The sequence below is a fragment of the Hydra vulgaris genome, chromosome 12 (assembly GCF_038396675.1).
Source record: "Hydra vulgaris chromosome 12, alternate assembly HydraT2T_AEP".
Lineage (NCBI taxonomy): Eukaryota > Metazoa > Cnidaria > Hydrozoa > Anthoathecata > Hydridae > Hydra > Hydra vulgaris.
Genome location: NC_088931.1, coordinates 86888609 through 86901769, shown reverse-complemented (window position 1 = coordinate 86901769; position 13161 = coordinate 86888609). Strand labels below are relative to the sequence as shown.

The window sequence follows — 13161 nt, the reverse complement described above, 5'->3', positions numbered from 1 at the left end:
TGATAATTTTTTGTGCACATCATATCTTCATATCTTTTCGCACACATCGTGTCATATTTTTTGCACATCATATTTATAATTTTTGAGCATCATGTAATATTTTTTGTGCGCATCATTTATAATTTTTGAGCATCATGTAATATTTTTGCGCGCATCCGTGTTATATTTTTTGCGCGCATCCGTGTTATATTTTTTGCGCGCATCATGTAATATTTTTGCGCGCATTTAGCGTTATAATTTTATAAAAAATACAGGTTGATGAAGAAGACTGGAGATAATTATTTTATTAATAAATATTTTTCTGCACCCGCCGCATGACGCAATGTATAGATTGTTGTTTTTCTCCAATCATGACCAACTGCTTTATCTGACATCGCATATAAATCACCATGATTTAAGTTGATGATGATGCGACTACCTTGCGGTAGACCTCGATAAAACCATTGAAAATGGAGCGGTATTGATGTGCCTAAGCGGAGTGCAATAACTTTGCGACGTTCACCATCACCATGAAAACCGATGCCGCATTTATTTGGATCATAATAATAATTACCTTCCGCTAAAAGTTCTCGCGCTCGAGGACCAAAGAAATTACTTATTGCTTCACGAGCGATCGCGGTATACGGTACATCGCGAAATGCAACTATTCGACCTTGACCCGCCTCATAGTTAGGTTCTTGTCCTTCATCTGCGAAACATAGATTGTGTCTCGCAATTTAATTTTTTACGACGCCGCGAAATAGTGCTTTTTTATCGACAGGTAGTTCGCGCTGTTCACGCATCATCAGATTTGCACCATCATTATTTTCAAGTAAAATATTTATTCCATTTCGCACGATCAACACATGTGCGGGTTGCGACGCTGTGAGATCAACGATTTCGCATTCAACGTTAGGATCTTTAGACTCAAAGCGCAATTTAGCATCAACAAGTTCTTGATATGTAAATCCACTATCAGCTATTGTGCCGAGTCTTTGCATGCCAATGTTGTTTTCGGCGCAATCCCCGAATGTAATTGTTATTGCAGACATTGTTAATATTGAATGATATTAAATTATCTCAAATAATAACTGATCGTTTCAATAGTATCATCGGAAATATGAAATTTTGTAAAAATTGTGGTCGAGTTATGGTCCGCGACCCTTCATCAGGATATATTATATTTCGATGTCCATGCGGAATGGTTGAAAACGGAGAACCCATTGATGCGCGTATCGGCGGTAAAGAGGTTACAGGTACGCAAACAACCGGTATGTATTGGAAGTTCATTCATAACGCTCCGTATGATAAAACAAATCAACTCGTTAAACATCCATGCCCTGGCTGTGGTCTCGATTATATGGTACAGATTCGCTTAGGGTCTTCTGAAATCGTCATGTACAAATGTAAATGCGGTTATGAAAATAGATTAGTTTGATTGCGCGAGACCACATCGCGCGCGATAATAAGTCATGTCACCCTTGCTGTTCCATTGACTCAATATATTTGCGGCATTTCGCTTTAGGATCAGGATATGATTCGAATGCGGTCCCCTTAAACGGATCGTTCTCTTCAAGCTGTTCCCGCAATAATTCTTTATTTAAAGTTTTTTTTGATACAGACCCGAGAAATATACCAAATATAATCACGAGAAATGCAAACACTAAAATAGTAAATAAATCAGGGTTCATCACGTAATCGATAATGACCGGTATCGGGTTTGAATTTTTCCAGATCGATTTTTCCGCAAATGTGCCTCCGATCGGATATGATGGTTTCATTCCAAGTTGCATGAGATCATTTCGATCATAATATTTATTATTATTTGATTTGCAATACCCAAAGTCCGGCCATCCGATTTCAGTTGCATCACGAGTTGCGGTCGGATATGCATTTTTGAGTGCGTTCTGGGTCTCTCTGATGCTGAGCGAATAATTGTTTTTGATTAATTCGTGCGCATTCGATGGATCAAATAAATTAAGTGGTAAATATCGCTCATGAAAAAGTTTCATTCGAGTATTTGAGGTACCACTGACGAGACATGCAGCTGCAGGTGGTGTGATCCCATTGATGTTACATCCGGTCGGAATCGGTCGCGGTGGATTAGCACTTAGTGCTGCACACATACCGCAACTAATTGCATTTGCAGCGTCGCGAATAATGTCGCATTTAGTAGTCATTGTATTTTAATAATATATAAACACCTCGACGCATATATCAATGTCGGTATCAAAAAAAGAATGGGGGCCGCGCGGCTGGAATTGGCTGCATGTAACAGCCATCAATTATCCGTCTGAACCAACGCCGAACGATGCATATATGATGTCGTGTCGTATATAGACATTTTTATTATCATTGCCATGCTCTGAATGCAGAGATCATGCGACGCGATTCTTCAAGCAAAATCCGCCCGACCTCGAATCAACATATTCACTCCAAACATGGGTATGGAGATTTCATAATAATGTTAATCTTCGACTCGGGAAACCGATCAAATCTTATGAAGACTATCGATATTTATATTCGGATGAAATATCATGGTCCTCATGTGGGGTTCGATGAATATTGCGACCATCGCCCGTCAGAGAATGGAAGAATACATGGAGAACCACACACGGGATATTTTCCTGGCGGAGGTTTAGATCCATATACATTAACGCCGAATGCATTACGACCAAACTGTGCTACTCCGGGACCATCACTACATCCAGGTCTTGCACCTTGCATGGGGTATGTACCATTTCCTTCAACGTCCCAACCAGCCCAACACCATTCCGCGCCTTTTCTTTGCGCATCATTGATTTGTTCTTTAATCGCGATCGTTGCACCAAGTGATGCGGCAGTTTTACGAGCTGCATCACGATCTAAACCATATCTACCTACATCAAATAAATATACTTCTGATGGAGGTGAAGGTGAACATGTGCCATTACGACAAATGTTTGGATGAACACAATCACCATCGGATTTACATGATGACCGATGCCAGATTAAATATCCGACAATCAAAATAATTATCAATACAATAATTATGGCTACGACGAGGAGTATATGTTCCATTATGTTTGTATAATGATACGAAATATATTTTTTACAATATTTGTTGACCAGATCTTTGAAAGAGTATATTAGCGCTATAAGAAAATTCCGGACGTTGTTTTGCTGTTGCTGGATAATAATTTACGGGCAGTCCGACTAATATATTTGCAATATCTGCATCAAGGTTGAGCGCAGCTGGTGGTTTATCTTGCAACTTTGCCGCATTACCGGCCATCCGTATAATGTATGATGCATCAAAATTAAGATCACCTATTGTGGTCAAGGTTGGAGCAAAAGGACTTGCAGCATAATTATCCATTAAGACATCTTTATTTGTGTTATTAATTATACTCTCGTATATGTATATTGCTTCTTTAAGAATTTCCATTGTGTGCATGTAGAATAAACGATAAATACTGCGCTCATCATCATTTGCGCGATGCGCCTCAAAGAGGAACCACAATAATAAATAATGCGGTGATACTATAAATATACGACGTTGCATATTATTTGAAGCAGGTATGTGAAGACAATTTGCGGCAAGTTGTCTTCCTTTTGTTGATAATACAACAATATTATTTGCGCGAAACGATTCCGGATATATGTCCATGTATGGACGATAACGTTCAGTATAATCTATGACCTGCCATGGAGAAGCAACAACGATCGAATCACCGACCGGCGTTTCAATAATAATTGATTGATTATCCGGAAATTTTAGTTCGAGATATGGCGCATTAATTTTCGGGGGTTCTCGACCAAACGAAATCGCAAGCTCATCGAGCATATTGCGGAGTGCTGCATACGCCGCAAACCCGTGAAGCGCAGCACGAATATCAGTAATAGTACCAACAATAGGTGCATTTAAACGACCCTCAATAAGTTTTGATGGTTTTTGTTTGTGACTCGCGGATTTATTTTCTTCCGTAATCGGATAATATTTATCGAAAAGATTAATTCGCTTAATATCTTTGCGCCAGCGATGAAAGACATCTTCGCGCGGTGAACCATTAAAAAGAAAACAAAAAGCTAAGTGCATATCCATTCTCTGATAATCTGGATGGACGACACGCATCCCCTGAAAATCAAAAGTCGGAATTTTATCAAAAACATCGGGCGGTGCATACCCGATATCTGCGACCCAAATGAAATTGGTACGCACTTTCATCGTTTGTACATGGATGCCGCGAATCGCACCAACTTCTTCGAAACCAGCCGCCCTCAAGATGTCTGCAAGATCGTACGCATCATCTACACTTTTTGTTGATAAGAAATCAAAATCTGGACGTTGATCATCCGGATATATGCGATCTCCTTTGAGACGAAGAGCATAATCTATTGCGAGACCGCCAAATAATATGAGTCCGCGCGAAATAATAAATTTTCGAACAATTTCGAGCACTCTATCGATGGTCGGTCCATCAATATCGCGTCGTTGAGCGACAACTTCATATTCTTTTGTTCGAGCAGATATCCAATCATTCAAAGAAGCTGCTCCTAATTTTAATAAGTTTGTTGGTTGTGTTCCACGGGCTGATCGAAGTGAACGTGTCGCGCTTGAAGCCATGTTTATACGTATAAAAGATGAATCAATAATTGATTCAAACATAATATGATAAATCAAATACAATGTCATTGCTTTTTGGTGCTATAGATGATCCCTTTGGATTATTAAAAGGTTTTGATGTGAGTAATTTTGTTTTGCCTTCTTCGAAAAATGATGTTGTGATCGCCGAAAAAAATGATATTTGCAGACAATGCGGGTCACCTTTGCGATGTGGAACAACAAATCTCGAGTATATATGTTGTGGTTGTGGTCTCATCATTGAAGGTGATACTACTGAGCTAAACGAGGATGAAGCACCACGTGTTGCTCCAAATACCGCAAGATTGCGTATCGTAGGACCAAATAGTAATCAATTACAGCCCGACCTTTATCGTAGTAGTACAAGTAATGCGGCTAATAGTCAAAAGAAACATATATACGATGAATTCTGTAATTATCGCGCACAATATATTGAGTCGGGCGGACGCGCACTCCCTCTTGATGCGTGCAAACTCGCATCAGAATTTTACAGTGAAGTTCAGCGTCAATGCGTGAAACGTTCACAAAATAAAAAAGCAATAATCGCAGCATGTTTTCATTATGCATGTTTGGAAATTGGATTTTCTCCGGGCAAGATAGAGATTGCATCGTTTATGCAACTTCCGCATAAAGGTATTGCGCGCGGTTCAAACTTTGTGAGATCATTGGTTGCGGATGGAGTGATGGATGTAGATGTTAAGGTCGATCCTTGTATGCCGGAAATTGCAACATTATTTGCGCAACTTGGTTATGAGGGTGACGCATATAAAGAACTTCGTAAAGTAGTTTTTGATATTGTTCAGATAGCAATTGCGAACAACATTGGAACAAGTTCGATACTTCGAAGTACAGTTGCTGGTGCAACATATATTGTTTTGCGAAGATGTAAAAATCGCAAACTTATTCCGCGACAAATAAGTCTTCAAGATTTCTGTCATAATCGCATCAGAAAAAATACTGTTGAAAGATTTACGAATCACCTCGATGATTACCATTCGTACTTCGAAAATTGTTACAAAAAAGCAGGACTATATGCCGGACCACTTCATTAATTTTTTAATGTATGCGACCACTACCTAAAGTAGAAGGTGGAGGAATTGGTGGAAGCGTCATTTCTCGAACATTCCAATTTTCTACAATTGATTCGCCATTTGGACTGATACCGATTTCTCTTCGCAGAATAAAGGGACACCGACGACTATATAATTCTTCGTATGCGATCGCGACTGGATCATAAAATTTACAACCGGTAGCAAAATGTGTTGCAGTATTTGCAATTTGTTGTGCTCGCATCGCAATAATATATGCGACTTCACTATCATGAAGACGGTGGTCAGTTGTCCGATCTTCGGGATCTACAATAATTGTTTTTTGTGATTTATTGCTTGTTCGCAATAGCGGATCATGTTTTCGACGATCAGATCGAGGTTTAAATATCGCATCATCTTCGGGAATTATTTCTTCGGAGATTTCCTCTTCATCGGCATCGAGTTGTTCATCTTCCTCGTCAAGATCGTCGATCTCGTTATCATATTCTTCTCCACTCATCTTTGAATAATATATATAATGATATATTTCAAATATTGCAAACGCACACAATGAATTATTTATTGCTCGATACCGCTATGGTTATACTTTCGATGTATAATTTTATCGCCCGATGGTTAAGTATAATATTTACAATTTATTTAGATCCGCTCGGAAAAAGTCGAGACCCAATTCAAAATGGGATTTATACTTTTACGGTAATCGGCGCAACAAATGAACGTGCGCGTCGAATCGTATCATGGTTTTATCGATTAGCGGATTATGTCCACCGCGTCTTATCAGAGATGCGATTTTATCGCCGTTATAAAATTTGAATTTATATTTTGATGTAAACAATGTTTAAAAATGAATAATTTTATTGTTCTTCCGTACGTAGATAATTCAAAATGTACAGAAAATTTCGATTCTGATGCGAGTGACATCGAAGAAATCGAAAAATTAATAAAAATATTTACCAATGATACTTTATCAGTGGCGGACTCAAGTAGTTCAATCTTAATATCCGCACATAATACTTATAAAATAATGTTATCTGAGTATAATAAAAATATTAAAAATATGCATATCATGTATGAACAAATAAAAATATTTATTCAGAGATTATATGAAGAAATATTTTATTATTCTGATTTGAAATACAAGATGGAAGTAATTAAATTTAATCTCTTGATAAAATTATCGCCATCTCAGAACGAAAATATTCAATCTTTAAAACCATTGGAAGCAGTTGATACAATATTTAATAAATTTCATAATAAAAATCAATGCTTTCACTCAATTAATCACATTATAACTCAAAAATATAAAAATATTTTTGATCTATATTTTATAAAAATGAAAAAATACATGGAAGAATACGAGGGACTTACAACCATAATAAATAAATATACCGAATTAATGGATAATATATCAACCACATTAGGTAAAAAAGATATCGATGATAATAAAAATATTTGTACAGATATTATATTATTTAAAAAATATTTAATGGTTAATATTTCCGAAATTTATATTGAGGAAATACCAAATCACTATTCGAATGATATTTGCTATAAATGTCCGCATTGTAATGAATTAATTCAGTTATATGCCCCAATATATATAGGCATGGATATAAAGTACATCAAGCACATTCGTCTTATCAATAACTGCATTCGCTGCAATCGCTGCATTCAGCCGAATCAATTACTTTGAATAATAATTATATGGATGGATGCGGAAATTTATTTTATTTTAATGGGTTTTGCACATATAAAAATTGTAACGGTGCAATATTAGTTAAAAATCCGAATTATCCGGGATTAACAATTTGTGTGAGAGATATGATAGTTGACGTGGAGTATAAAGAAAATACAGCTGATCAGTTGACAAAAGAGTTAATAAACTATGGGATTCGACCCCTTGTGCTTGAAGAGACGCACGAGTAACTCTATCATATGCCTCGAGTTGTTTGCTTGCAAGTTCAGTTGTGAGTATCATTATTTTTTATGTCTATACTTGAGTCGACAAAATCATTTGCAATTAATGAAACTGTTGCTATACATATCGCAAATAATATAAACATTATTACAAAAATCAGAAACTCAAAGGAGTGAAAATGATCGATCATTTCATGTCGCATCATATATATTGTATAAAAAAATATTTTTTGTGTGTGCGTGCACTTATTCAGCGAATGTTCGCGCCCTTAAATATTCGGGGTCAGGATCAACATATCCATCAAGCACAGAAACAAGATTAGTATCTGCTACATATAGTAGCGGTAAGCTCACATCTTCTTCTCTCTTTGGTGCAGGCATCAATCGAATAGTGTCAGTCAATATCCATCGCGGACGAAATGCGCACGCAGGACCAGTTGTGACATCTAATGCTTTTATTCGCGATGCTGATGCGTCCGTAAATAATCCGGGAGTTTTTACTCGCAAACCATGAAGCGAAATATATGATGCTTCTTTTTTATCCCATCGAAGAAGACATGTGCGAAGACCCGAATAAAGACATCTTTTAATCGCATATATGCCGTCTGTAAATTTATCAATCGGAAGTGTTGCAATTCTTTTTTCGGACGCGCGATACGGATTAAGACCAGCGATAATCATTTCTTCGATAATTGATTCGCGTTTGCGGATAATATCAATCATCGCGTCAATATTGAGACCGATTTCGGTGCACCATTCGGCGACTATCGTAATATTATTTGATGCGAGTCTATCAACAAAAGCATCAAATAATAATACTGCTTCGATGAAGTCGTCCGCGATAATAAGTTTTGATCGGAAATAAAATGCTTCACTCTCACTGGGTGGCAATACGCTCCCACCAACGCGCATATTAAGAAACGGAGGTAATGATGCGCGTAAAGCTTCAACGCCGGGCGGAAGTGCATCAGCTGTAACTCCTTTTTTGAGTCTTCCGCGACTCGCTAAAAGATCGGGTAATGATGTTCCAAACATTGCGACGATAGTGATGAAGTCTGATGCTGCTGCGTTCCATTGATATCCAGCAAATAATATGCGCACTCCTTCCATCGTTGTTGATGCGAATGTTGCTGCGATGTGACCGAGTTCTGTTAAACCATATCCGTATGTAGGTGAAGATGTCATTTGTGATGGTGGTGGCCAACGACTCGGGAGAACAGCTCGAGCAGAAACAAATCCTAATGCGACAGCGGTTGCGTTCGCCGCAAGAAATGATTCGGGCGGAGGTGGGTCGAGCAAAGTGATATCTTCAACGCGGAATTCTGGGGACTTACCAATCTTTATTTTTTGCCGCTGTTGTTCGCGGATCACCGCGAGATGAATTTTTGCGATCCCAGAAGAAATAATTTCGGGCAACTGTTGAGCCTCAAGTAGGTCATATACATTTTTCGTATATAGCGGATAAAATTCGCCGGGGAATAAACGACCTACGCGGCATTTACGTTGTTCGATACGGCTCTGTGGTGCAGGCCGCGTAATAATACCTTCCGCGCCCCAAGGTTGATAAACTTCTTTCGTTCGATTCCATCCACAATCGATTACATAGCGCAACGTATCAATAGTGAGACCGGTTTCCGCAACAACTGTTGAAACGATAATTCGTCGTTTCACGCGAAACGGTAATCGATCCGGCTTTTCAAAAACGAGCGGATAATCGCCTATCTGTGATATAACAACTTCGCGATTTATCGTGAGCACGAGGAAAGGTGGATAATTTCGCAGAGCTTTATTGAGAGTAGTAACTACGGTCATTGATTCTGCGCCGCCCGGCATAAATATAAGAATATCTGCTTGCTCGGGAGGATCATCGAGGTTGTCTTCATGAATTTTTAACGCCATAGCTGCAGCTTCGGCTGGATAATTATTTGTCCCTTTTAGCGGCCAATGTGTCTCAATCGGGTATGCGCGACCAACAACTTCAACAATATTATTTTTGCTTATACCAAAATATTCCGCATACCGAGAAGTCGCAAAAGTTGCACTCATCAAAAGAAGGAAAGGTAATCGTTCATTCCCGGCATTTCGTTGATAAAAATTTCGCAACAACATGAGCATCATATCATTGTCGAGTGATCGTTCATGTGCCTCATCGATGAGGATAAAACGATAGCGCTCCATGATTTCACCATCTTCAAGATTTCGTAACTGAACCGCGAGTACACCTGCTGTCGCATATATGAGACCGGCAAATGATTTATTACTGATCGGTCCCGTTTGAAAACCAACAGTCTCACCGAGAATCATATCGGGATTAATTCGTTTTTTAACATTATTGATGAGACGTTCGGATGAAACATCTGTTGCTAGTGCGATCGCGGTTAAGACGCGCGGCTGTGTGCATATGACGCTCGGTCCTCTATAGGAGAGCTTGACTGGAGTTTTTTCGTTTCGGAGAATTCGGAATATACCAACTGGAAGAACTGTTGATTTACCGGATCCGGTTTCAGCGCGCACAATTAATATGCGATTATTTAGCGATGCGTCGTGCCATCCGAATTCGGGCATTCGTTTTTTGATCCATGGTGGTATATATGCGAGTGGTGATTCATTTGGTTTTGCGCGAATACTACCCGGTACTAAGAGCGTCGGTAATGACATTTTGATATATTAATAATGTGGTATATATATAATAAGATGTCTCATCCGTTCGAAACTATAAATCAAGTTGATGAAAATATTTTCATCAGTGGTTATCTCGCAGCGAATGATCGAAATAAAATTCGTGATCTCGGGATCACGCGAATCGTAAAAATGTTCGGTGATGATGTGAATTATCTTGGTGGATATCATCGACACGATGGTGTTAAATATGCGGTTTTTCCTGCAGTTGATATACCTTCGTATGATATCCGAAAAGACGTTGTCGAAGCCTTGCAATTTATCAGAGAAGGTATCAATAATAATGAACGAATTCTCGTACATTGTCATGCGGGAATTTCCCGCAGTAGTACAATTGTTTTATTTTATTTGATGATCATCCGCGGGTATAGTCTTGAATCGGCGTTAAATCGCCTCAAAAGGATTCGACCGATCGTTAGTCCGAATTACGGATTTATGTATCATTTGCGTGCAACTGATCTTAAAATTCAGCGGCTATACAGAAAAAAATAATGATGATATGATAATATGATACCATCATATTATAATACCATCATATTATGATGATGCGTCGCACCATTGTTGCGCTCATAATCGTTGTTGCGATAATAATTATCGCGATATTTATTATTTATCGTCGACCGACATCATGTTTAGATGATCAAAAAAATGTGAACGGAGTATGTCAGATCGTATGTCAACACGATTCCGAATGTTTCGTTGATGGTCAGCGATGTGTCGATGGTACATGTCAAACGGTTCCGTGTTATCAATGGGTCCCATGGAAAAAATCAGATGTCCACACATCAAACAATTATTTACGCCCAGCGGGTGCAGAAGTTGGCGATCAATGGAAACTTGGGGCGATCAATGAAGATGATGTATACGGAAGATATATGTCGATGGGTGATACCTTAGCGACAAAAGATGGTATCGTATATGTTCTGAATTGTCCGAATACATTTCAAAATACGGATGATCCGGCAAAGGCGCTCAAATTCCACGGAATTCCGGTTTGTTGGGATTTCGATAACGTTTCTCATGCTTTTACGCCATACGAAGAGGGCAAATGTGCAGATTGGGAAGGAATGGGTAAGTTCAAACTTGTGCTTGCAGCGCCGCAGACAGCGTAAGTGCTCTCAGGCAGTGCTTGTGTCATCACAGGTGTAACAGAAGTGCCGCAGGCACAGGCAGCGCTGCAGGCAATTTGTGAATAAATTTCATCCCACAATGGCGTCCAACATTTTGTCTGTTCTAAGAGGATGCGCGCATTTTTTAAATTTTGTTCGACGAGCTGAGTCGCAACTTCGCGGCCATACTCGTTCGCAATATTCCAAGTTGGTTTTGCGCGCGACGCATCCCGAGCCATATCACTGATATCATCTGCGATTTGAAACGCGACGCCGATATATCGACCGATGTCGCGCATAGTTGTTATATGTATTAGCGAACCACCTGAAATTAACCACCCGATGACCGTTGAAAGTTCGAAGAAAGTTGCAGTTTTTCGATATGTTATATCGATGATAGCATTTGGGCCGTGTTCCTTCATCAAAATTTCGGGTGGAGATACGTCCATGTATTGACCGCTACTCGCTTCACTTAATGCGCGACTCACTTCATTACATATCAGTGTGCCGATTTGATCAACATTTTTTATTTCGGGACAATTATCGCGAACCCAATCGAGCTGACGACATACATTCTGAAATGCGGCCGCGAGCAAAGACATCGCGGCCATCTGTGCAACTGCTGGTCCGAATTCCGCATGAAGTGATGGTCTTCCTCGACGCGTTAAATCGTTATCGAATGCGGGCAAATCATCAATGATGAGTGATGATGTATGTACATATTCGATAAATAGTGCGACATCTGCAGCATCTATAGGTTGTTCCGCGTTTGCGCGCACAATTTCTAAGAGTATTATCGCTCGAAGGCGTTTGCCGCCAATGAGCGCTTTCTTACACGCTTCAGATAGTTGGGTCTTTTTTCCGAATTCGTCGAGCGAATATGCTCTCTCAATTAATTCGTCGACTTCGCGTCGATATTGATCAAAAGTTCGTGGACGTATTAAATTTGGTCCGTCATATTGACGGAGTCGTGACTTGCGCGGTATCGATGAGCGAATATTGAAATAATTTTTTGCTCGAACAGTTGTCATATAAATAATTATTATAATTAAAACCGCGATAATCGCGGGATATATGATATGTGATTTCATTTCTATAGTAGTGGGAAAATTTAATATTTGATCATATACGTAAAGTATCAATAAAATGACGACCGTTGTGTGCTTAAAGATGAAAAAGGGTATTATCGTTCAAAACTGCGATGTTTATATCGGACGCGAAGTACATCGTGGTGGTTGGAACTTACCATCAAGCAAATGGGCAAATCCATATAAGATTAATGGTGATCGTCAAGAAGTGATTAAATTATATGAACGGTATGTTCGCTCAAATCCCGCATTAATGGCTTCACTTCCCGAACTACGAGGAAAAAGACTCGGTTGCTGGTGTAAACCGCAAGAATGTCATGGAGATGTACTGGTACGTCTCCTCAATGAACAGAACATGTGATCAAAAATATTTTTGTCGCGCGGAAAATGAAGAAGGAATTAATCAAAAAAATATCTTGTGATGTTGAATGATGATTGTTTGAGAAAAATTTTTGAGTATGCACTCAACACAAAATATAAAGAAACTCCGGGATATATTCGCCGCAGAGCACTTCTGTATGCAGCGAAAACATTGAATAAAAATTTTGCATTAAAATTCGGAGTAACGATTGAGGATTTACGATACGATGATAGTAAAATTTTACACACCCTATGTGGAAAAAAAATTAATTTTAAGGTGATTCGGTGGTTGTATGATTTTTTAGATATGGATGTTGAAGAGCATGAATATTTATTTGTTAAAGCTTGTAAATTAG

General features: G+C 38.9%; 4 protein-coding genes across 4 annotated transcripts; 1 reads left to right on the top strand and 3 right to left on the bottom strand.

The window, feature by feature from the left end:
• Positions 1-278: 278 nt before the first annotated feature.
• On the bottom strand, positions 279-1031 carry LOC136088442 (uncharacterized). Its single transcript, XM_065812152.1, has 2 exons — positions 797-1031; positions 279-688 (listed from the first exon to the last, which is right to left on the bottom strand). The coding sequence occupies exons 1-2, from the start codon at positions 1029-1031 to the stop codon at positions 279-281; spliced, it is 645 nt and encodes a 214-aa protein (XP_065668224.1).
• Positions 1032-5659: 4628 nt separating this feature from the next.
• LOC136088441 (uncharacterized) lies at positions 5660-6151 on the bottom strand. The gene has a single exon (XM_065812151.1). It carries the CDS (start codon positions 6149-6151, stop codon positions 5660-5662), a length of 492 nt encoding a protein of 163 aa, XP_065668223.1.
• Positions 6152-10263: 4112 nt separating this feature from the next.
• LOC136088440 (dual specificity protein phosphatase 13B-like) lies at positions 10264-10740 on the top strand. The gene has a single exon (XM_065812150.1). The coding sequence runs from the start codon at positions 10264-10266 to the stop codon at positions 10738-10740; it is 477 nt and encodes a 158-aa protein (XP_065668222.1).
• Positions 10741-11266: 526 nt separating this feature from the next.
• LOC136088439 (farnesyl diphosphate synthase-like) lies at positions 11267-12388 on the bottom strand. Its single transcript, XM_065812149.1, has one exon. It carries the CDS (start codon positions 12386-12388, stop codon positions 11267-11269), a length of 1122 nt encoding a protein of 373 aa, XP_065668221.1.
• Between the last annotated feature and the right edge of the window lie 773 nt (positions 12389-13161).